At 47.9% G+C, this 25,531-nt stretch overlaps 1 protein-coding gene across 1 annotated transcript; it reads right to left on the minus strand.

The window, feature by feature from the left end:
- Window positions 1-6,318: 6,318 nt before the first annotated feature.
- Window positions 6,319-19,311, minus strand: LOC139230119 (zinc-binding protein A33-like). The gene is made up of 6 exons (XM_070861961.1): window positions 18,937-19,311; window positions 15,385-15,480; window positions 13,688-13,921; window positions 8,599-8,621; window positions 8,394-8,509; window positions 6,319-6,866 (listed from the first exon to the last, which is right to left on the minus strand). Exons 1-6 carry the CDS (start codon window positions 19,309-19,311, stop codon window positions 6,319-6,321), a joined length of 1,392 nt encoding a protein of 463 aa, XP_070718062.1.
- Window positions 19,312-25,531: the final 6,220 nt, after the last annotated feature.

A 25,531-nucleotide genomic window follows, 5' to 3' on the forward strand; every position in this document is an offset into this window, starting at 1 on the left:
AGCCATGTCTCCATGATGCCAATTACATCATATCCGTTAATTGCTGTCTGCGCAGTTAATTCGTTCACTTTATGCCGAACACTCCTCGCAGTGAAGCACAGAGCATTCAGGCTTGTCTTTTTAACACACTTTGTGACACCTTTCACCCCACCAGCCTCCATGTTCAATGGATCATCCTCCGCCATTTCCACGACCTCCAGCATGACCCCACCACCAATCTCATCTTCCCCTTCCCTCCCCTCTCAGCACTCCAAACTGACAGCTCCCTCCCTGACACCCTGGTCCATTCCGCAGTCACCCCTAGCACCCCTCCCATTCTCACGGCACCTTCCCATGCAAGCGCAGGAGATGCAACATCTTCCCTTTTACCTTCTCCCTTCCCACTCCTTCTAGCTGAAACAGTGATTTACTTGTACTTCTTTCAATTTAATATACTGTATTCGCTGCTCACGATGCAGTCTCCTCTACATTGGAAAGACCAAACGCAGATTGGGTGACCGCTTTGCGGAAGACCTCCATTCAGTCTGTAAGCGTGGCCCCGAGCTTCTGGTCGCCTGTCACTTTAATTCTCCGCTCCACTCCCACTCTCACCTCTCGGTCCTCGGCCTCTTACTCTGTTCCAATGAAGCTCAGTGCAAGCTCCAGTAACTGCACCTCATCTTTCGTTAAGGCACTTTACAGCCTTCTGAACTCAACATTGAGTTCAACAATTTCAGACCATAACCTCTACCCATATTTTGTTCCCTTTCCTGCCTTTTGTTTTACAAAATCCCTTCCCTCCTTTTATTTTTATTCTTTTTTCCGTTTCCCACGGCAGCTGATAATTATTCTGCCATTCACACCCATCTAGACTCATCTTTTGTTTCCTAACCTGTGCCATTACCATCTCAATTTGGCTCATCTTCACTTTTGTCTCTCAAATCTCTCCTGCCTTCCACACTAGCACAGACCTTCCCTTTTGTTCTTTCCTCCCCTCCCCGTTTCAGTGCCCCTTGCACTTCCTTAAGAATCTGTGACATTTTGGACTTTTGCCAATTCTGACGAATCAAAACGTTGACTCTGCTTCTCTCCACAGATGCTGCCTGACCCGCTGAGATTTCCAGCATTTTCAGTTTTTATTTCAGATTCCAGCATCCGCAGTGTTTTGCTTTTGTCTTACTTACCTGTGTCAGTTTGTAGTCAGCAAACAACCATTTCACTGATGAGTCAATCATATGTCATGTGAGCATACTCACAGTTGATGGCCCCTTTCATTTATTGCTTAGAGTTATAGCTCATGAAACTGTACATCCATTAGTTCCACATGTCTAACTGGACTGCTATTCATAAGAACATAAGAATATAAGAAATAGGAGCAGGAGTAGGCCATAAGGCCTCTCGAGCCTGCTCCGCCATTCAATAAGATCATGGTTGATCTGATTATGGACTCAGCTCCACTTCTCTGCCCACTCTCCATAATCCCTTATCTTTAAGAAACTGTCTGTTTCTGTCTCAAATTTATTTAATGCCCCAGCTTCCACAGCTCTCTGTGGCAGCGAATTCCAGATTCACAACCCTCTGAGAGAAGAAATTTCTCCTCATCTCAGTTCTAAATGATACCATTGGCCTTCCTGATCACTTGCCAACCTTTCTTTGTTTTGTAGGCCAAGACGGCACATAACCGTCGGGAGCAACAGAGAACGGGAGGTGGAGAGGCCCAACTGCGGCCACTCAGCGATGTGGAGAAAGGCTGTCAGCACCTTTGATCCTGCTGAGGGCAGCACTGGTAAATGAAGGTCTCACTTTGATGCCATCTGGCCGGAATTCGATAAATGCCTATCAGCAACGTTGTCAGCAATGTGTGCACCTTGGTTGCTGCACAGTGGACCCCTCTCCCTCACCTTTACGCCACTTTTGTCCCATTCATGCTTGCAGATGATGCCCCGGAAGTGAACTAGCCCGTGCCTGAGACCCCAGAGCCAAGTCAAGCAAGCAAGCAAATGTGGGAGGAGGAAGATGCCGAGGAAGAGACAGATCCAAGCACCGCTTCTCACCCCCGCACGCACCAGCTCAGATATTGGAAGTACGTATTCTTTACAGCTTAGCTTAGGAGAGGGGTCTGCACTGGGTGATGCACCAGGGCCTAGCGGGCTACAGCATGGTCAAGGACAAAGGGAACCTCAGGAGCCAGCTCCTCGGAGGGCGAGTTTGTGCACGATTTCTACTGCACAGGACTCAGATGAGCACCTCAATGTGGAGGCGTTCGAACAAAAGGTGCTGGCCATGTACTCTGCTAAGGGCAATGGCAAGGATGCCCGAGAGCCTGTCGCATGTGGTAAGGAGTCTGCCTCCTGCATTGCAGACAGCTCTGTGCATACCATGGAGCCCATCATTGCCAGTGTGCAGACAATGCTGAACGCCCAGAGACCATGTGGCCCAGACCTCATGATGCGTGTCTTGGTCAATGTGGCAGCTGCAATTGTAACACAGGCGGAAGCAATCCAACATCTTAGTGCTGTAATAGAGAGGAATGCTGGTTGCATGGAAGTTCAGACTTCTCTCACGCAACCTCAGCAAGATGCCACGCAGCATCGTGCTGCTGTCATGCAGTCTGTGACTGGTGGCATCAAGTCTGTGACTGCTCTCATGCGTGCTTTGACACTGGGTCCACCACAATCCACCGGGGATCTCACCGTGTCGCAACAGCCCAACAAATTGTGCTCCAGCAGATTGGTGGGGATACTGAGGTGCTGCCTCGGGGGAGTGGCACTGGGTTATTGGAGCAGGAATCTGCTGTGCTCTCTCAGGATGACAGCATTCCTGATCCCAGCTCTGCCACTCCGTCATTGCAACCAGCCATGGCTTGCACCCAGCCAATTCAGAGTGCTGGCGCCAAGGCTGAGGCGAGCCAGTCTGCAGTCGGCCCTTCTAGGGTCGGAGCTGGTCGAGGGTGACCTAGAAGGACATCTGTAACATTTAGAGGTGAAAGGTAAACATGCTGCAGCCACAGAGAGACACTGTGGCGTAGTTTGAGAATAGATCAACGTAAAAGGGGCTATAAGGAAATGCACCAGGGTGAATGAAAATGCTTATGTTGTTGATGCACGTTTTTGTTCTATAAATATTGATTGGTGTGTCTTATTTCAGTTTGGGGAAGGGCTCATTAGTGTGAGCATGGGGATGCACAGAGGAAGCTGGAAGTGGCGACCAACTTATTGGAAATGAGCAGCAATGAGATGGTCCCGGACATCCCTTGCAGGATCAGGATGGTGAGGCCGCCTCCTCCATGGCGCCGGAACCTCCTCCTCCTGCTCCTCCTTTTCAGGTACTATGGCTACATCATCCGCCAATGACTGTGCCTTCATGATTGCCAGGTTGTGAAGCATGCAGCACACGACCACGAATAGGGACTTTCGGTCAGGCGAGTACTGCAGCATTCCTCCTGAGTAATCAAGGCAGCGGAACCACTGTTTCATGGTTCCGATGGTCTGCTCAATGATGCTCCTGGTGGCCGAATGACATTCATTGTAAGATTGCTGCACAGGAGTGGTGGGGTTGCGAAGGGGAGTCATAGTGGGTACCCCTTGTCTCCTACGAGCCAGCCGCGACTTTAATTTGGTGGCTAAATCAGACCTAGTACACTGGTCTGCCTCAGGATGAAGGCTTTGTGACAGCTGCCAGGATAGTGGGCATCAACGGCCATAATTTAGCATTCGTGGTCAGACACTAATTGCACATTGAGTGAGTGCTATCCCTTCCGGTCTTAGAAGATCTCCGGATTGTTCAGCTGCGCTCTCATTGTGACGTAGGTGCAGTCTATGGCACCGTGAAGCCTGGGGAAGCCAGCTATCCTGAAGAGGCCAGGACTGAGGCAAGCAGTGGGTTACTCTGCTAATGCTAGCTACTGGAGCAAGGTTAGGTATTGCAAGTTGAGCAAACTGAGTCCTAGTAATCGGTGAAGGCAGAATCAGACACAAAAAGTAGAAGGCCTCAACATGGAAGCAAATTTTGGCCAACCACAATGGTGGCAGCCACAGTGCATCTTTAAATACAGCTGGCAGTTCAGATTGCCAATTTGACAGCGAAAGAAAAAGTGTTCAGTAGACGATTTCAGCGCAATATCTCTTCCGGACGGGGACCAGGCGGTGCGCATGGTGATGACATCTTTCTCGCCATATGTGGATGAGCGGGGCGGATGTCGGCCGACCGGACGGTAATCTTTTGCGTCTGTAGAAATTAGGAGGGCAATGTACCGATCGTCATTGAGGCCACCCCAACCAGGCGGCAACTCATTTTCACCCCGTTACCGCCTCAAAGAAAGGGGCAATTTCGGCCACTACTGTCTCCCTGGCATGGCCCCCAACTTCACTCCCTTAAGTCCAAGGGGTGCAAACTTGAGCATATCTGACAACACAACTGGTTTAACCATCCAATACCAGATCTGCTTGGACCACATCAAGCGCTATCAAGCCACACACTCCTCTGTCAAAACTGTACATTACTCCAGGATCATCCTAGGCAGCAAAGATAACCTCCTTAGTGCCAGATATGTTTATGTCTGCACCCCTTGGTCTTACAGGAGTGAACATATATATAGGAAATTATAATATCTCACCCTGTAAATATATTATATAAATATAACTGGCACCTGATAGATAGAAAGAAAGAACTTGCATTCATACCTACCTGTATTAGAATGTTAGTCAATCAACACTATTATTTAACAGGAGTGATTGCAAGAAAGGGGATGTGCAACGAAACCTGGGTGTCATGGTACATCAGTCATTGAAAGTTGGCATGCAGGTACAGCAGGCGGTGAAGAAGGCAAATGGCATGTTGGCCTTCATTGCAAGAGGATTTGAGTATAGGAGCAGGGAGGTCTTACTGCAGTTGTACAGGACCTTGATGAGGCCTCACCTGGAATATTGCGTACAGTTTTGGTCTCCAGATCTGAGGAAGGACATTCTTGCTATTGAGGGAGTGCAGCGAAGGTTCACCAGACTAATTCCTGGGATGGCAGGACTGGCATATGAAGAAAGACTGAATCGACTAGGCTTATATTTGCTGGAATTTAGAAGAATGAGAGGGGACCTCATAGAAACATGTAAAATTCTGACAGGATTGGACAAGTTAGATGCAGGAAGAATGTTCCTGATATTGGGGAAGTCCAGAACCAGGGGTCACAGTCTAAGGATAAGGGGTAAGCCATTTAGGACTGAGATGAGGAGAAACTTCTTCACTCAGAGAATTGCCAGTTCGTTGGATATATTCAAAAGGGAGTTAGATGTGGCCCTTGCAGCTAAAGGGATCAAGGGGTATGGAGAGAAAGCAGGAATGGGGTACTGAAGTTGCATGATTAGGCATGATCATATTGAATGATGGTGCAGGCTCGAAGGGCCAAATGGCGTGCTCCTGCACCTATTTTCTATGTTTTCTATGTTTTTATGTTATGATGTATCCCGATCTATTATACATTGAATAATAATCAATGGCAGCAAAAATGTATTGTAAATAGAGAGACTCTTTATTGATCAACAAGCAATCCTATCAGATTACAATCAAAACTATTTTCGCAAAGTATTGGATCTGTATTTCTGTGACCTTAAATCACATGTAACAACACAAGTAATTGAAGTTCGTGAGTTTACCATCTGACAATCACACTTATAAAGCAGCAATCACAGCATAGGACTAATTACATTTAGAGAAAGAACTTCAACACAAAATGGAGCAAGTAGACTGTCCTGTTAGGAACATTACATTAGTGGCTTTTAATACTATGATTAAAATAATATGTTGTCATATTAGACCCTATTGTATCATTGTGGGATAGTTCATTGTTATTGAAATACATATAATTCACTGTTAACAAACAGAAGTAGGGATCATAAAATAAACCATTTTATTCAGAGTTGCTGAGGCATTAGGCGATGGCAAATTTCAGATATGGCCTTGTGGGTTTTTATTGGTGATTATTGGTATTATTGGGGTGAGATTTTCCCAGACCCTGCGGGTATTTATTGGTGTTATCGGGTGGGATTTTCTCAGTTTATTGGTGTTATCGGGTGGGATTTTCTCAGACCCTGCAGGTATTTATCAGTAATTATTGGTGTTATCAGGTGAGATTTTCCCACACCCTGTAGGTATTTATGGGTGATTATTTGTTATATTGGGCAGGATTTTCCCAGACTCTGCAGGTATTTATCGGTGATTATCGGTGTTATCAGGGTAGGATGTTCCCAGATGCTGTGCCACCAGAGGGGAACTTTCAATGGGTGGAGTATCTGGTCTGGTGTACCCTGATTTGCCGATAAATCGACCAAGGTCTTGCCCCATAATTTACTCGTATGTTCCTCTCTGAGAACAGATTCTTAGTGAGCCTGTGTTTTTACCACCATCAATGAGAAATGGACTGAAGTAAGGATAGAGTTTCTCAGTGAATGTACCAGTGAAAGTGTAGATATGGGACATGTTACCTGAGTTATAAAAGTATACCTTCCCTCCCTCATAATCCAGGAAGATTATAATCTTTCTCGGGCTCACAGTGAGATGTAAGCGTTCCCATTGCTCAGCACAAGCCCAGTACTCATTCCCATTTCTCAGTGATAGTACCCAAAATCCATTACTTGGAGTAAGGGTGATTTGCCCCTTCCTCGTGATGGTCTCTTTCACCACGCCCACATCCCAGCCAGTTTTTTCCCCAACTTCCACCTCCCAGAGGGGTGTCCCTGATGTGAAACCCTCGGCTCCCAAGACAGAGACACAGGAATCAAACCTCTCCGGATTGTCGGGAAGCTGCTGCCATATCTCTGTGTTTTTCACTCTGTGCAGGCTGGTAGAAAGGACAAGGTAAGGCGACGCTGTGTTAGGATCCAAGGTCACCGGAGCTGGTAACAGATAGAAACCAATCACAGACAGAATATTCATCACAATTATTGTAATGCTCGCCAGCCCAATTAATGGTTGGTAAAAAGGAATGACCTTGAATTACAGCATCCGACTGGTTATGTTGCTTTATCCCAAATGAGGCAAATTCAAATCCCATCATGACAAATTATAAATTTCAATTCAATTAACCTGGTAATTAATGGCTAACACTACTAAAAATGACCAAGAAGGTTGCCAGACTGTCGCTAAAACCCAACTACACGAAAGTCCTTCAGGGGCCTACCTGGGTCCTACACTATGCGGCTGACTCTTACTGCCCTCACAATAACTAGGATTGGGCAGGAAATGCTGCCCTGAGACATATTGATGGATTATTTTTTGAAATCCAGCCTTCATTGAAAGTAACATATCCCTCATGTCTCTAGGTCAGTTTACACTGCAGAAAACAGCCCCAGTCAATTTCTTGCACTCCCCACTGAGGTGCCTACAATATGTTCAGGAAGAGAAGTAAGCCATTTAGCCCATTCAATGAGATCATGGCTGATCTGTGACCTAACTCCATATACCCGCCTGTGCCCTATATCCCTTAACAAAAATCTATCAATCTCAGATTTAAAATGAACAATTGAATCAGCATCAACTGTTGTTTGCGGAAGAGAATTCCAAACTTCTAGCACCCTTTTTGTCTGGAAGTGTTTCCTAACTTCACTCCTGAAGGCCTGGCTCTAATTTTTAAGCTATGTCCCCCTAGTCCTAGACTCTCTTACCAATGGAAATCATTTTGCTTGATCTACCCTATCTGTTCCCCTTAATATCTTGAAAACTTTGATCAAATCACTCCTTATCTTTCTGAATTCCAGGGAATACAACCCTAATTTGTGTAATCTTTCATCATAATTTAACCCTTGGAGTCCAGGTATCATTTTTGTAAACCTATGCTGCGCTCCCTCCAAGGCCAATATATCCTTCCTAAGGTGTGGTGTCCAGAACTGAACGCAGTGCTCCAGGTGTGGTCTAACTGAGGCTTTGTATAGCTGTAGCATGACTTCTAGTCCCTTGTATTCTAGTCCTCTAGATATAAAGTCCAGCATTCCATTAGCCTTTTTTAAAATTAATTTTTTGTACCTGTCCATGGCATTTTAATGATCGATGTACATGGCCCCCTAAATCTCTTTGGACCTCCACTGTTTCTTGCTTTTCACTATTTATAAAATATTCTGATCTGTCCTTCCAATCTTCCTATGCAAAGAGCCCTGACCCGATGATTTGGCATAGGGTCAGGAGCACATCCATCAAGCAGCAGCACGTTTCTCACCAATTGCCCCTCAAACACCTTGCACCATCTGAGCCAGGATACCCATTCATCAAAAATATCAAATGGAAACGAAAATTATATTTACCCTTTCTAACAGATATCGACTGAAGTCAAGTCTAGCCGCAGACCAGTGCAATTGTATTTTAGTGGACAGGTCCCGTCTACTAACAGAGAGCTGTTTAATAGCTGGTGTCAGGAAGCTCACACCCACCTGTATTAATCACTGTCAGCATCTTTCTCCACACTCTGTACTGCAGTGACCCAATGTACTTCCCCACATTGATTAAAGGGGAAACCTGCTGCGGCTCTGGGAGAGTTCGCTTCGCTCTGAAACAGGAGATAAAGGGCAGTATTGGATCATTCCAGGGTGGGCGAGAAATTAAAATATCGGCTCAAATCAAGGCTGTAAATTATACCTTTTCTCTGTTTCCGGAAATTTCTGCGGAACAAAAACAATTATTACTGTTTGTGTTTAGAGAACATTTTATCATAAAAAGGTGAATTAATACAGAAAGAATCCTACAACAAAATGCATTCAAATTGTAAGAAGATTTTAAACTCCAGGTTACTCCACAGAATTAAAAATACAACACAACTCACCCCATTGAAGAGTTTAGAAAAGAAGTTGCCTTTATATAGGATGCCTCAAGGCACTTTGAAGCCAACTAAATACTTTTGAAGTGTAGTTACTGCTATAAGGCAGGAAATGCACAGCCAATCTGCACACAAGACCCCACAATGTGACAATGATCAGATAATCTGTTTCTTGGTGATGTTGATTGAGGGTTAAATGTTGGCCAGGGCACAGGGGAGAACACCCCAGCACTTCTTGGAAAGGTTCCGTGGGATCTTTTACACCCACCTGAGAGAGCAGACGATTTAACGTCTCATCCGAAAGACAGCATCTCTGACAGTGCAGCACTCCCTCAGTACTGCACTGGAGTGTCAGCCTAGACTGTTGTGCTCAAGTCCCTGGAGTGGAAAGGAACTACATACACAACCTTCTGATTCAAAGGCGAGAGAGTGCTACCCACTGAGCCACAGTTATCACCTACTGTGTTGGGTGAAGGGATGCCATTGGGCCCCTGGCTTCCTGCACTGCTAATGTGTCAGAGGATGATGTTAATGGCCTGAGCCCTCCCACCACAATGGATCGCAGAGCAATTAAGCGCTGTAGTAAATCGGCCTATGGAAAAAGGCCGGAACTCTTTTGTGCCAGGAATTTGGAATTCACATCTCATTATAGGTCCTATGGAAATTCCAGTGGGGGTGAGGGGAGACGTGTCTCAGAGATTAATTCATAGAGTGAAGTAATGAACCAGACAAACCTGGGAAACAGGGGCAATTTTAAGCCAAAGACTTGCCTGTCGTGGAAACTCATGGGATTGGGTGCAATGCTGGTTTTAATATTGGGCAGGGTTTAAAGCTGGAGTACTACCCAATCCCGTGGGTTTCCTGCTAGTGAGGTAGGTTAAAGTTATCTCCACACTGTCAGCTATACTTGTTGTGGGCACTAGTTATCAATGGCTAATTGTTATGCTATAAGAGTGAACGGGACTGTTTATTTTCTGCTAAAATTAACAATGGAAAGAGTTGATAAAGATCCCCAATGATTTTTTTGTCAAAATAGTCATTAGAAATGTACAGGTTAGAAATTTGGCTTGGGCGTTTCCGTGAAACGGGTGTTATTGAATCGGTTGTCCGTGCTATTCAGTTCCATTGGCTAGACTTTCCACTTTGCTGGCTATGGCCCAAAAAATGGGCGATGTTCCAGCCTTGGTGATGTGTCAGCCTTAATGTTCGCTGGCACATCGCCCATCTTTTGGATCACGACTTTCGGCTCAGTGATAGTCCAGCGATGTGAAACGGGTGAAGCGATAGCCCAGCAAAGCCCAGCAATGTGGAACGGGCCCAGCGATAGCCCAGCGATGTGGAACGGGCCCAGCGATAGCCCAGCGATGGGGAACAGGCCCAGTGATGTGAAACGGGCCCAGCGATGTGGAACAGGCCCAGCGATGTGAAACGGGCCCAGCGATAGCCCAGCGATGTGAAACGGGCCCAGCAAAGCCCAGCAATGTGGAACAGGCCCAGAGATAGTCCAGCGATAGCCCAGCGATGTGGAACAGGCCCAGCGATAGCCCAGCGATAGTCCAGCGATGTGGAACAGGCCCAGCGATAGCCCAGCGATAGCCCAGCGATGTGGAACAGGCCCAGCGATAGTCCAGCGATAGCCCAGCGATGTGGAACAGGCCCAGCGATGTGAAACGGGCCCAGCGATGTGAAACGGGCCCAGCGATAGCCCAGCGATGTGGAACGGGCCCAGCGATAGCCCAGCGATGTGGAACAGGCCCAGCGATAGCCCAGCGATGCGGAACGGGCCCAGCGATAGTCCAGCAAAGCCCAGCGATGTGGAACAGGCCCAGCAATAGCCCAGTGATAGCCCAGCGATAGCCCAGCGATGTGGAACGGGCCCAGCGATAGCCCAGCGATGTGGAACGGGCCCAGCGATAGTCCAGCAAAGCCCAGCGATGTGGAACAGGCCCAGCAATAGCCCAGTGATAGCCCAGCGATAGCCCAGCGATGTGGAACGGGCCCAGCGATAGCCCAGCGATGTGGAACGGGCCCAGCGATAGTCCAGCAAAGCCCAGCGATGTGGAACAGGCCCAGCGATGTGAAACGGGCCCAGCGATAGCCCAGCAATGTGGAACGGGCCCAGCGATAGCCCAGCGATGTGGAACGGGCCCAGCAATAGCCCAGCGATGTGGAACGGGCCCAGCGATAGCCCAGCAATGTGGAACGGGCCCAGCGATAGTCCAGCAAAGCCCAGCGATGTGGAACAGGCCCAGCAATAGCCCAGCGATATCCCAGCGATGTGGAACAGGCCCAGCGATAGCCCAGCGATAGCCCAGCGATGTGGAACAGGCCCAGCGATAGCCCAGCGATGTGCAACGGGCCCAGCGATAGTCCAGCGATGTGAAACGGGCCCAGTGATAGTCCAGCGATGTGAAACGGGCCTAGCGATAGCCCAGCGATGTGGAACGGGCCCAGCAAAGCCCAGCGATGTGAAACGGGCCCAGCGATAGTCCAGCGATGTGAAACGGGCCCAGCGATAGCCCAGCGATGTGGAACAGGCCCAGCGATAGCCCAGCGATGTGGAACAGGCCCAGCGATAGCCCAGCGATGTGGAACAGGCCCAGCAAAGCCCAGCGATGTGGAACAGGCCCAGCGATAGCCCAGCGATGTGAAACGGGCCCAGCGATAGCCCAGCGATGTGGAACAGGCCCAGCGATGTGAAACGGGCCCAGCGATAGCCCAGTGATGTGAAACGGGCCCAGCGATATCCCAGCGATGTGGAACAGGCCCAGCGATAGCCCAGCGATGTGGAACAGGCCCAGCAAAGCCCAGCGATGTGAAACGGGCCCAGCGATAGCCCAGCGATGTGAAACGGGCCCAGCGATAGCTCAGCGATGTGGAACGGGCCCAGCGATAGTCCAGCGATGTGAAACGGGCCTAGCGATAGCCCAGCGATGTGAAACGGGCCCAGCGATAGCTCAGCGATGTGGAACGGGCCCAGCGATAGTCCAGCGATGTGAAACGGGCCTAGCGATAGCCCAGCGATGTGGAACAGGCCCAGCGATAGTCCAGCGATGTGAAACGGGCCTAGCGATAGCCCAGCGATGTGGAACAGGCCCAGCGATAGTCCAGCGATGTGGAACGGGCCTAGCGATAGCCCAGCGATGTGGAACAGGCCCAGCGATAGTCCAGCGATGTGAAACGGGCCTAGCGATAGCCCAGCGATGTGAAACGGGCCCAGCGATAGCTCAGCGATGTGGAACGGGCCCAGCGATAGTCCAGCGATGTGAAACGGGCCTAGCGATAGCCCAGCGATGTGGAACAGGCCCAGCGATAGTCCAGCGATGTGAAACGGGCCTAGCGATAGCCCAGCGATGTGGAACAGGCCCAGCGATAGTCCAGCGATGTGAAACGGGCCCAGCGATAGTCCAGCGATGTGAAACGGGCCCAGCGATAGTCCAGCGATGTGAAACGGGCCTAGCGATAGCCCAGCGATGTGGAACAGGCCCAGCGATAGCCCAGCGATGTGGAACAGGCCCAGCGATAGCCCAGCGATGTGGAACTGGCCCAGCGATGTGAAACGGGCCTAGCAATAGCCCAGCGATGTGGAACAGGCCCAGCGATGTGAAACGGGCCCAGCGATAGCCCAGCGATGTGAAACGGGCCTAGCGATAGCCCAGCGATGTGGAACAGGCCCAGCGATGTGAAACGGGCCCAGCGATAGCCCAGCGATGTGGAACAGGCCCAGCGATGTGAAACGGGCCCAGCGATAGCCCAGCGATGTGGAAGGCAAAGCTTCCCTAGCAACGGCCTTCTGCGCAAGCGATTTTCTTTTTGTGGTGAACAGGTTTTCCCGTGTTTTGGGGGTCAGGGGTCATCCACACATGCGCAGAAGGCAAAGAGAGGAGGAGAGAGAGAGAGAGAGAGAGACAGGAGGAAAGCAGAGCAGTAAGGAAAAGAGATATTTTGATAATTATAGATTACAGATTAGTACAAAATTACATCAAAGCTGATAGACAGACAGACAAGAGTTAAACAACTGATAAAGATATATTATAGAAAGAAAAAGAACAGAATGTCTTCATCCGGCGGCAGTGATGTGGAGGGGGTGAGACATAGGGCAAGGCCTTTTTCAGATGAGGCCAACGAGGCCCTCATCCAGGAGGTGCACTCCCGGTGGGCCCAACTAACCCAGGATGAGCGTGGGTCATCAGGTTTCCAGCGATGTTCCGACCCAACTTTCCACTTTTTACTTAAAATGGCCGATAGCCTGCCATTTTGGGCGATATGTGGGCACCAGCCCAGCGATGTGAAATGGAAAGTCGAGCTCATTATTGACTTCAGTATGTGACGAGGCTTATAACATGCGGTCAATGTCATAACGCCCACTTTGCTTTACCGCCCAAGATGAATTTCTACCGTAGTTGCGCAACGTAATAGGGACACTGGTCAAATTCAAAGCAACTCCAGTTACTCGGGTGGTCTCATGCTTTGCTTTAGTGCCCTCGTGAGTCAGATCAGGCCCCAGTTTTACTGTTACTTTTCTGTGCGGGCATCTTAACATTAGGCGAGGATGTGCAGTGCAAAGCCTCTCTCACTCTTGACCTTAAAATTGACCTCAGCAGGCTGCCTGAGATGGACAGCAAAGTTCAACCAACCTGAAGCGAGGGATGCTGCCAGACACAGCTCCAAAAGTGAGGCTGGGATGGAGGGACGAGAGCAGACAGAAGATGCGCTCAACTCCCCAACATTGGTAGTCTCCTGGTAGCGAGTGAAGGAGGAAACCGGACAGAAACACGTTCTGCCTCATTTTCCTGCCCCTCCGCTCCCAGTATGCCGGATTTCTGCCCTTTAAAAGAGTGGCATTTCTAGTGTTATATTTTGATGGCCTAAGATTTTTAAGACAGTATCAGAGAAGGAATAAACATCTACCGTTAAAAACTTGACACTGTCCTGTTCACTCAGCTCGTGTTCAATGTCCTGAACAATGACTGAAAGCGATGAGATTTCTTCCGTTATCTTCTCAATCCTCCCCTCCATCTCCCGACTGTTTTTCTCTTTCTCCAGTTTCAGATCTTCCAACACAGTCTTCTCTTCCTCACGGAGAAACTGGTGAAGTATTTCAAATTGCACTTTCATCTGTTTCTCTGTCTTTGAACTTTGGTCCTAAGGAAATAATAGTGGGAATTAAAGATTAAATGTGCATTTTAAAGAGGTTGTGCAGTTCTCTTCACATAAGAATATTTTAGAGATAAACATTCCCTGAAGCAGTGAAGTCTAGTTAATGAGGACAGATTGGATAGCCTGGATTTGTTTTCCTTCGAACAGAGGAGGCTGAGGGGAGACCTCATTGAGGTGTATAAAATTATGAGGGGCCCAGATGTAGTGGATAGAAAGGGCCGAGATCCCTTAGCAGAGGGATCAACCAGCAGGGGGCATAAATTTAAAGCAATTGGTAGGTTTAGAGGGGATTTGAGGGAAAATTTCTTCACGCAGAGGGTTGTGGGGGTCTGGAACTCACTGCCTGAAAGGGTGTTAGAGGTAGAAACCCTCACCATATTTAAAAAGTACTTGGATGTGCACTTGAAGTGCCATAACCTGCAGGGTTAGGGACCTAGAGCTGGAAAGTGGGATTAGGCTGGATAGCCTCTTGTTGGCCGGCACAGACATGATGGGCCAAAATGGCCTCCTTCCGTGGTGTAAGCTTCTATGAGACCAGATGATAACTTATTTAGAAGCGAGAGCTCTAACTGAGGATCGAACTGACGTATTTTCGTTAACTGCAGTTTCACTAGCACAAGGGAAGTGTCCGTGATAATTCAATGATTCGCTACAGTGACGAAATTGTCCAACTTTAAAGGAGGTGCAGGAACAGATAGACCTAATAGTGTGTACAGTACACAAGTCTTTGCAGCTGGCAGGACAAGTTGAGAAGACTGTCAACAAGGCATACAAGGAGGCTTGGCTTTGTAAATGGAGGCTAGCGTACGAAAGCAAATGAGTTTTGCTAAACCTTTATAAAAAACACTGGTTAGACCTCAGCTGGATTATTGTGGCCAATTATGGGCTCCACACTTTTGAAAGGATGTTAAGAAGATGCAGAAGAGATTTTACTGAAATGGTACCAGGTGAATGACTTCAGATACGTGGAGAAACTGGAGTCATTCTCCTTAGAGCAGAGAAGGTTAAGGAGAGATTTGATGGAGGTGTTCAAAAGGGTTTTGATAGAATAAATGCGGTGAAACTGTTTCTGGTGGTAGAAAGGTCAGCCACCAAAGGATACAGATTTATGGTAATTCACAAAAGAACCAGAGGCGACATGAGGAAAAAAATGTACACAATGAGTTGCTATGATCTGGAATGCACTGGTGTTGAAAGCAAATTCACTAGTAATTTTTGAAAGTAAACTGGATAAATACTTGAAGTAGAAAAAAATTACAGGCCTATGGGGAAAGAGCAAGGCAGTGGCACTAATTGGACAACCCTGTCAAAGAACTGGCACAGGCATGATGGGCCGAATGACCTCCTGTGCTGTATGATTCTATGAGATTTTACTTTATTAATGGACCTTCAATGGTTCAAAGTAAACTTGATTGGAAAATGTAGAATAAAGTTAACATCAAATGTACCTGAATATGGGCTAATGTTTTCTCATAATCACTTTTTACAACATCACGTTCCTTCTTCTTGTCCTGGATTAGCTTCAGTAAGGTTCGCAGTTCCTTCTGAACATAAATGGTCAATTAATTTGTGCCATAAACACTCCAAAATTAAATACCATTTAGATTGTGACTGCAGTATAATCATTGAGAATTATCAGAGCTTTCAGACTATTTATGGGGACTATTTTTCTTCACATTAGGACAGTTCCTATAGCTTCCAACCACATATCCATTCCATCACCAAGACCACCTACTTCCACCTCTATAACATCACTCGTCCCTGCCCCTGCCTCAGCTGATCAGCTGTTGAAACCCTCGTCCACGACTTTGTTACCTCTAGACTTGACTATTCCAATGCTCTCCTGGCCGGCCTCCCATCTTCCACCCTCCATAAACTTGAACTCATCTAAAACTCTGCGTCCCGTGTCCTAACTCACACCAAGCCCTGTTCACCCCTCACCCCCTGTGCTCGCTGACCTACATTGACTCCCGGTCCAGAAACACCTAGATTTTAAAATTCTCATCCTTGTTTTCAAATCCCTCCATGGCCTTGCCCCTTCCTATCTCTGTAACCTCCTCCTGCCCTACAACCCTCCAAGATCTCTGTGCTCCTCCAATTCTGGCCTCTTGTGCATATCCGATTTTAATCACTCCACCATTGGGGACCGTGCCTTCAGCTGCCTGGGCCCTCGACTGTGAAATTCCTTCCCTACGTCTCTCCACCGCTCTACTTCTCTCACCTCCTTTAAGATGCGTCTTATACAAATACAAGCTTTTATTGTCATTTGAAATACTCTGTTTCATCCCCAACTGCATGTACTGTATTTTTCACGCAAATATGATGATGAAATTGTCAAGATAGGTTATGTTGCATTTCCTCTTCAATTTTCTTTTGTGTGTCACTCAATAATTTATTTTTCCTAACATCCTTTCATGATCTTGTTTTGTTTTAAATTAAATGAATAAGCAGTAGGCAAGCCTGATGTTTCAGCTCTGATATTAATATTGCTGTGTGGCTCGGTTTTATTCACATCTCCTTTGTGTTATGTATGAGTAAAGAGTCTGACCAGATACTGTGGGCTCAAAGTAAAGTGTGACCATAGTCTTTTATTGCAGGTCTCCAGAGTGCCTCTCCAGCCTGTGAGGGCTCCTTAAGTACAGGTGCTCCCAAGGGATTGTGGGATCCCTTGGGACTCCAGGGAATGAGTCCTCTGGTGGTTAAACAAGGGATTTACAGGTTTACATATATAACACTTTGCACTATCAGAATTACAAGAAATAGTGAATCAATTAGCACATCATCAAATGAAAAGGTACAGAATCAGAATATACCAGTTGGATTTTCCAATCTGCCTTTGACAAAGCAGCTAGATCTGCAGATGAATGGCCATACGGTGTGTGAAATTTACATTTAGGGAGGGCAATAAATGCTGGCTTTGCCAGCGAAGCCCACATCCCAGGAAGTAATTTTTTTTAAATTCAAGTCTGTGCTCCATAGACTTGGGGAAGCAAGATTCATTGCCAGATCTGGCTGGACCACATCAAGCATTAACAGGTCATGCTGTCCACTGCCAAAATGGCTCTACTCCACAATCATCCTGGAATCCAAAAATAACCCCTGGCATCTTTCCAAAAACAAAATACTGTGGATGTTGGAATCAGAAATAAAAACAGTAAATGCTGGAAATACTCAGCAGGTCAGGCAGCATCTGTGGAGAGAGAAACAGAGTTAACGTTTCAGGTCGATGACCCTTCATCAGAACTGGAAAAAGTTAGAAGTGTAACAGGATTTTAAGCAAGTGCAGTAGCAGGGAAAATGGGAGGGGAGGAAAGAACAAAAGGGAAGGTCTGTGACAGGGTGCAGCCCATTAAAGAGATCCCCCAAAATTAGAGGGAACATTGGTTAACCCCTGCTCCCCCGTCAAAAAAACTCACTTTTGGCCCCTCGATCCTTGCAAGCTACCATCCCGTATGCAAGCGGGAAAACTGCATCCAAAGATATGATGTCAGGATCCACATGTAAACTGACAACACCCAGCTCTACCTTGCCAGTACCTCTCTCAACTTCTTCACTGCTTCCATGTTGTCACCTGCTTGTCTATCTTCCAATGCAGAATGAGCCGCGATTTAACCCAATTAAACATTGGGAAAACCAAAGCCAATGTCTCCAGCCCAAACCACAAACAACATTCCTTCGCCACCTATTCTATTCCCCTTCCTTCGACACTGACTCATGGCGTGTTTCAGTGCGTAGCATTCTTGCCTCTGAGTAAGAATGTTGTGGGTTCAAGTCCCACTCCAGAAACTTGAGGACCTGGCTGATACTCCAGTGCAGTGCTGAGGGAGTGCTGTACCATCAGAGGTGCAGTCTTTCAGATGAGACATTAAATCAAAGCCGCTCTGCCCTCTGAGGGGGATGAAAAAGATCCCGTGGCACTATTCCAATAAGAAATTCCAGTAAGAGTTCTCCCTGGTGTCCTGGCCAATATTTATCCATCAACCAACATCACTAATAAACAGATTATCTGCGTCATTATCACATTACTGTTTGTGGGACCTTGCTGTGTGCAAATTTGTTGCCGAGTTTCCCACATTACAACAGTGACTACACTTCAAAAAGTACTTCATTGGCTGTGAAGCGCTTTTGGGATGTCCTAAGGTCATGAAAAATACTGTATAAATCCAAGTCTTTCTTCCTTCCTGGTGTCTGTCTCAGGCTGACCCAGACTGTTTGCAACCTTGGCTCCTATTTAACCATGTGTTGAGCTTCAAACCCCATAGCCTTTCCATCGCAAAGACTGCCAACTTTCATCTCCATAATATTTCCCATCTCCGCCCCTGCCTCAGCTCATCTGCTTCTGAAATCATCATCCGTGCTATTTTAACTTCAGGCCTGACTAGTCCAATGCTCTCCTAATCCAGGCTGGTGTCTCACCGTGCACCCTCCATAAACTTCAGTTCATCCAAAATGCTGCCGTCCATATACGAACTCACAACAAGTCCTGTTCGTCCATCATCCCTGTGCTCACTGACCCACAATGGCTCCCGGTAGGTACCTCAATGCCTTAAATTTAAAATTCTCATCCTTGTTTTTAAATCCCACCATGGCCTCACCCCCTCCCTATCTCTCTAATCTCCTCCAGTCGTATAACCCTCTGAGATCTCTGGACTCCTCCAATGATGGCCTCATGCACATCCCTGATTATAATCACTCCACCATCAGTGGCCGTGGCTTTAGCTGCCTGGGCCTTAAATTCTGGAATTCTCTCCCAAAACCTCTCTGCCTCTTAACCCCTTTCCTCCTTTAAGAGGCACTTGAAAACCTCCAGGCTTTTAGTCAATATTAGCCTTCTTTGGCTCAGTGTCAATGTTTGTCTGATTATGCCTCAGGGCGATTTCCTATGTTAAAAAGGAGCTTAATAATTGCAAGTTGTTGATAACATAGAAATCGCTGCCAACGTACAGTTCAATACTAAATCTTTAGGGTCCCTTTATCTGTTAAAAATTTGTTTCCCTCACCTTAAACTCTTCGGTCGCTTCTTCCAGTGGCAGTACCTCGTGGTTTTGATGACTTTTTGAACTCTGACAAACGAGACAGATGGGCTGTTTGTCAGTTTTACAAAATAATTTCATCTTCTCCTTGTGACGGCTGCATTCCTGCTGATTTTGATCACTTTTACCACTTTTTACAAATGTCTCCACGATGTTGGCGAGGGTGCGGTTGGGTCTCAGGACCCTGGAGGTAGTCCCCCTTCTACAGACGGGACAGGCGGCAGGGACAGAGCTCTCCCAGTACCGGGTTATACAGGATCGGCAGAAGCTGTGATCACAGTCCAGTAAGACAGGGTCTTTATAAATTTCATAACATACAGCACAGGAAAGTTCACTCTCCATCTTGACGTGTAGATCACTTTACACTGTGACTCGGGTGAAATGGCATCGGGATAAAGTGCTCTTTCAGTTTCAGTTCCTGATTTCAGCAAGTTTAAATGACAAGGGATAGAGAAGGGCGATGTCGTGGATAAAGACAAAGGCATTATCCAATCATTGGATTACGTAAGACATTACAACATGGAAACAGGCCATTCTGCCCAACCCGTATTAATGTTTATTCTCCACACAAGGGCTAGTCAATCCCATATCCCTTTATCCCAATCTATTTTAATTACATGTTTTATCTATTCTCAAATGTTAACATGGTCTCTGCTTCAAACATCAACTCCGGCCATGCATATCACAGCCTCACCACCATCTGGGTACGGTTCCTCCTGCTCTTAAATCTCTTACATTTAATCTTATATAATAATGTCCCCTCGTCCGAGACCCCCTCACTCACTACAATCAAAGTCTGTTTTTCTGTACTCTGCCCCATCCTGCCATACTTTTAAACACCTCTATCAAATCACTCTGTAATGTCCTCTATTCCACCAAAAAGATAAAAGTGCAAAAGACAAGGCTGAAGCGTTTGCGCTCGCAAACCCGTGACCTCTACTACCTAGAAGAACAAGGGGCAGGTGCACAGGAACACCATCATCTCTAAGTTTCCCTCGCAAGTCACACACCATCCTGACTTGGAAGTATATCGCTGTTCCTTCATAGTCGCTGGGTCAAAATCCTGGAACTCCCTCCCTAACAGCACTGTGGGAGCTCCTTCACCACAAGAATGGCAGCGGTTCAAGAAGATGGCTCACCACCACCTTCTCAAGGTCAATTAGGGATGGGCAATAAATGTTGGCCTTGCCAGCGATGCTCATATCCCAGGAATGAATTTTTAAAAATAGCATCAAATTTTTCCAGATCTTTCCAATCAGGGTTGTCAAGCATCATTTTCCTTTATGAACTTTACAGCGGCTGCTTGTAATCATTTTCTCTTCATCGAAATATTTAATAATTTCATATTTAAAGATTACAATTTTTTTCCTATCACTGATGTTCAACTAATTGGCCTGTAATTACCTGAGGTTAGCTCTGTCTGCCTTTTTGACAGTGGGTATTATGTTAGTCCAGAAACTTGAGCACAAAAATCCAGGCTGACACTCCAGTGCAATACTGAGAGTGCGAGAGAGGCATTGGCCTGAATTCTTGCCACCATTCTGCGCCCTTTTTTTTGGCCTACACTTTTTTTTGGAGCAGACTAAAATATGCAAGTTTTGCCAAAGTTTCTGCGCCATTCTAAAGTAAGTTCATCTGATTATTTTTAGTTCACGATTTGTTGACGTCACCAGGGGCGGAACATGGCGGGCACGCCATTTCTGGCCATTTAAGCGAGTTTGGCCAAGTATGATTCTTTTCTAAAACGGCGCTCTGCATCATTCTGAAAAACCTTACCTATACTTAAAAAAACTGACGGCGAGAAGACGCCATTGTTTCAGCGGAGCAGAATACACGGCACTGGGGAAGGGCAGGGGGGCCTTTTGGCCTGGGATAGAACCAGGCCGGTGCAGGGGCCTTTCTCCGGGATAAAAGCGGCGGGCTTTCCCTGGGATAGGAGTGGCCTGGTGTGCGGCTTTTTGGCCCAGGATAGAAGTGGACCAGTGCGGGGTCCTTTTGACCCGGGATAGAAGTGGCCCGGTGCGGGGGGGCCCAGGATAGAAGTGGGTCGGTGCGGGGTCATTCTCCGGGATAGAAGTGGGTCGGTGTGGGATCATTCCCCGGGATAGAAGTGGGTCGGTGTGGGATCATTCCCCGGGATAGAAGTGGGTCGGTGCGGGATCATTCCCCGGGATAGAAGTGGGCCGGTGTGGGATCATTCCCCGGGATAGAAGTGGGTCTCTGCGGGATCATTCCCCGGGATAGATGTGGGTCGGTGTGGGATCATTCCCCGGGATAGAAGTGGGTCGGTGTGGGATCATTCCCCGGGATAGAAGTGGGTCTCTGCGGGATCATTCCCCGGGATAGATGTGGGTCGGTGTGGGATCATTCCCCGGGATAGAAGTGGGTCGGTGTGGGATCATTCCCCGGGATAGAAGTGGGTCTCTGCGGGATCATTCCCCGGGATAGAAGTGGGCCGGTGCGGGGTCATTCCCCGGGATAGAAGTGGGCCGGTGTGGGATCATTCTCCAGGATAGAAGTATGTCTCTGCGGGATCATTCCCCGGGATAGAAGTAGGTCGGTGTGGGATCATTCTCCGGGATAGAAGTATGTCTCTGCGGGATCATTCCCCGGGATAGATGTGGGTCGGTGTGGGATCATTCCCTGGGATAGAAGTGGGTCGGTGTGGGATCATTCCCCGGGATAGAAGTGGGTCGGTGTGGGATCATTCCCCGGGATAGAAGTGGGCCGGTGTGGGATCATTCTCCGGGATAGAAGTGGGTCGGTGCGGGATCATTCCCCGGGATAGAAGTGGGTCGGTGTGGGATCATTCCCCGGGATAGAAGTGGGTCTCTGCGGGATCATTCCCCGGGATAGAAGTGGGCCGGTGCGGGGTCATTCCCCGGGATAGAAGTGGTGCCGGTGAGGGGCCTTTCCCCGGGATAGAAGCAGGCCAGTGGGGGGGGGGGGGCCTTTCGGCCTGGGATAGAAGCGGCAGGTGCAGGGGACGGGGTAGGAGGAGTGGGCAGTCACAGGGTCGTGGTTGAGTTTACAAAGAGACAAATCAATTTTTTAAAGTTAGGCTCTTGGAATGCTTACACCTTTTGTGAAAATAGCAGTTCTTTGGAAGAGAAATATCAGCAATGACACTGCAGGATAGATTTACATCCCGCCTCACCCTGGCAACCTCAATTTTTCGGCGCAGACCTTAAGCTCCACCCACAGAGCTTACGGACCTCTGCACTGCTGCAAAATGAAAGGTTATACTGGAGAAACTTGGAACTTTTTTTTGCCGCAGTCAAGCCACTGAAAAAAAACTTATCTCTACAACTGCGCCAAGAAAAATTCACATGGAATTTTGTGCTCATAGTCAATGAAACTTTAAGATCAGAGCTGTCATGTATCTCACACTACTGTATATAACTGTATCTTACCATGCTAGATATGACTGTAACTAGATATGACCTTTAACCATAAGCATACTTTACCACCAGGGGTGCACTTGCAGGAGACACTCCATACCTGTCCCACACAGGGATATAAGGGCAGGTCTCAGGCAAGTGAGGCACTCGAGAGCTGTGAAATAAAGGTGCAGGTCCTGAGTGACCTTGACTTCAGCATGTGCCTCATGTAAGTCTGTACTGCAAGGTCAGGACTTTACAGTGGCGACGAGGATGGGATCACAGAATCCACAGAATGGCTACCAATGGCTCAGATGAGAAATACAATGCTGGAGACAATTGGGAGGACCTTATAGAAAGGCTCCAGCAAAGCTTTGTAACCAAAGACTGGTTGGGCAACAATAAGGCAGACAAGAGAAGAGCCCATCTCTTGACCAGCTGTGGCTCGAAAACATACGCCTTAATGAAGGACCTACTGGCACCCAAGAAACCAGCAAGCAAGTCGTTTGAGGAGTTGAGCACACTGGTGAGAGACCGCCTGAAGCCAGCGAGCAGCCTACACATGGCCAGACACAGGTTCTACAACTACAGACGCTGTGTGGGCCAGAGCATACCCGACTTCGTGGCGGAACTTCAGAGGCTGGCTCGTTTATGTGAGTTCTCCAATGAACTAAGGAGAAAAGTACTGAGAGACTTTTTTATTGAAGGAATAGGCCCTGCAGGCATATTCCGAAAGCTTATAGAGACCATGAACTTAACCCTAGAGGCAGCAGCACTGGTTGCACAGACATTCTTGGCAGGAGAAGAAGAAACGAGGTTGATCTATACTGCGGGTACGACAACTAACGAAACATCGGAACAAGAGGTTCACAACGTGAAACAAGCCGCTACCCCCACACACAGACAAAGGCAGAAGAGCAGGCCTTCAATAGCAGGCAGTGGCACCAGAAGCCATCAAGGGCCACAGGAACGGCCGTTCATACCTTATCAAACCACAATGCGAGCAATCAACTACAGACTGAGAAGCTCAAGAGAGATCAGCCAGACGCAGCTCATCCTTCAGAAACAATGGAAGCGGTCTGTGCTGGAGATGTGGGGGAAGGCACTCAACAAGGGGGTGTCGATTTCAGCATGCTGTTTGCAGAAACTGCAACTATACAGGGCATCTGGCTCGCATGTGCAGAAAAACAGCAGCTCGGCTGGTATACAAATCGGAAGGGTCAGAAAGCGGACCAGAAGATGGTGGGAACAGTGCCCGGGACGCCGGGGTACAGCGGGTCAACACGATCAATATCCACTGTTCTTACAACAAGATGCCTCCAATAATGATGAGGATCCTACTCAATGGGATACCCGTCAACATGGAACTGGACACGGGAGCTAGTCAATCTCTCATGAGCGTCCAACAATTTGAACAGCTGTGGCCGCACAAAAGCAACAGACCAAAACTCACAAGGATCGACACCAAACTAAGGACCTGTACCAAAGAAATCGTCCCAGTCCTTGGCATCGCCATGCTCTCGGTCACACACAAAGGGACGGTGAACCGACTTCCCCTGTGGATTGTCCCCGGAGACCCCCCAGCACTGCTGGGGAGAAGCTGACTGGCAAAACTAAATTGGAAATGCGATGATGTTCACGCCATGTCGTCAGAGGAAAGGACCTCCTGCTCAACAGTTCTAAGTCGTTTTGAACATCTCTTTCAGCCAGGTGTGGGCACCTTTAAAGGGGCTAAAGTTAAAATCTACATCACACAGGATGCCAGACTGGTCCATCACAAGGCCAGACCTGTGTCTTATGTGATGAGGGAAAAGATTGAACACGAACTGGACTGGCTTCTGCGGGAAGGCATTATCTCACCCGTGGAATTTAGCGACTGGGCAAGTCCCATCGTCCCAGTCATGAAGCCTGATGGATCCGTACGAATCTGTGGGGATTACAAGTCTACCATAAACAGAGTCTCCCTACAGGACCAATACTCGCTGCCCAGAGCGGAGGACCTATTTGCCACGTTGGCTGGAGGAAATCTTTTCTCGAAACTAGATCTCACATCTGCGTATATGACGCAAGAACTGACCGAAGAGTCTAAGCTACTCACCACCATCAACACACATCGAAACCTTTTTATGCACAATCGATGCCCATTCGGCATCAGGTCGGCAGCTGCTATATTCCAGCGCAACATGGAGAGTCTGCTCAAGTCCATCCCGGGGACGGTTGTGTTCCAAGATGAAATACTCATCACGGGCAGGGACACCGACTCCCATCTCCGCAATTTGGAGGAAGTACTAAGTCGATTGGATCGGGTAGGCCTAAGAGTTAAGAAATCCAAGTGTCTGTTTCTTGCGCCCGAGGTTGAATTTTTGGGCAGAAGGATTGCCGCTGATGGAATCCGCCCAACAGAATCCAAAACCGAAGCAATTCGTCTGGCACCCAGGCCCCGGAATGTCTCGGAACTGCGCGCCTTTCTCGGGCTACTCAATTACTTTGGGAACTTTATGCAGAACTTGAGCATGCTGCTGGAGCCTCTCCACGTGCTACTCAGAAAGGGGTGCGATTGGTTTTGGGGGGACGTCCAAGAACGCGCCTTCAATAAGGCATGCAACCTTCTATGTTCCAACAGTGTTTTAGCCTTTTTTGACCCAGGTAAAAAGTTAGTTCTTACATGTGATGCGTCAGCGTACGGGGTCGGGTGCGTTTTACAGCATGTCAATGATGCGGGTAAATTACAACCCATTGCTTATGTCTCCAGGTCACTTTCGCGGGCGGAGCGCGGGTACGGTATGGTTGAGAAGGAGGCGCTCGCGTGCGTGTACCTTTTCGGGGCCAAGTTCGCCTTAGAAACCGACCACAAACCCCTCATGTCCCTGCTATCCGAGTGCAAGGCAATAAACACCAACACCTCGGTGCACATTCAGTGGTGGGCACTCATGCTGGCGTCTTACGAATACACAATAAGGCACAGACCAGGCACAGACAACTGTGCCGACGTGCTTAGCAGGCTACCCCTGGCGACCACGGAAGGGTCCGATGAACAGGACTGTGAGATGGTCATGGAAATCAATGCCTTTGAATCCACAGGTTCGCCCATGACGGCTCGCCAAATCAGAGCCTGGACGACCAGCGACCCCACGTTATCCTTAGTCAAAAGATGTGTTTTAACTGGTGACTGGGCAGAGGCT

The sequence above is a fragment of the Pristiophorus japonicus genome, chromosome 19 (assembly GCF_044704955.1).
Source record: "Pristiophorus japonicus isolate sPriJap1 chromosome 19, sPriJap1.hap1, whole genome shotgun sequence".
Taxonomy (NCBI): Eukaryota; Metazoa; Chordata; class Chondrichthyes; family Pristiophoridae; genus Pristiophorus; species Pristiophorus japonicus.

Bases quoted from the DNA above. Each gene is read 5' to 3' on its own strand.
- LOC139230119 (XM_070861961.1), bottom strand. From the start codon at position 19,311: ATGGAGAGTGAACTTTCCTGTGCTGTATGTTATGAAATTTATAAAGAC. The intron at 8,510-8,598 runs GTATAATTTACA...CTCCTGTTTCAG, and splicing joins TTTCCGGAAACAGAGAAAAG to AGCGAAGCGAACTCTCCCAG. The intron at 6,867-8,393 runs GTGGGTGTGAGC...ATCTGTTACCAG, and splicing joins GCTGACAGTGATTAATACAG to CTCCGGTGACCTTGGATCCT.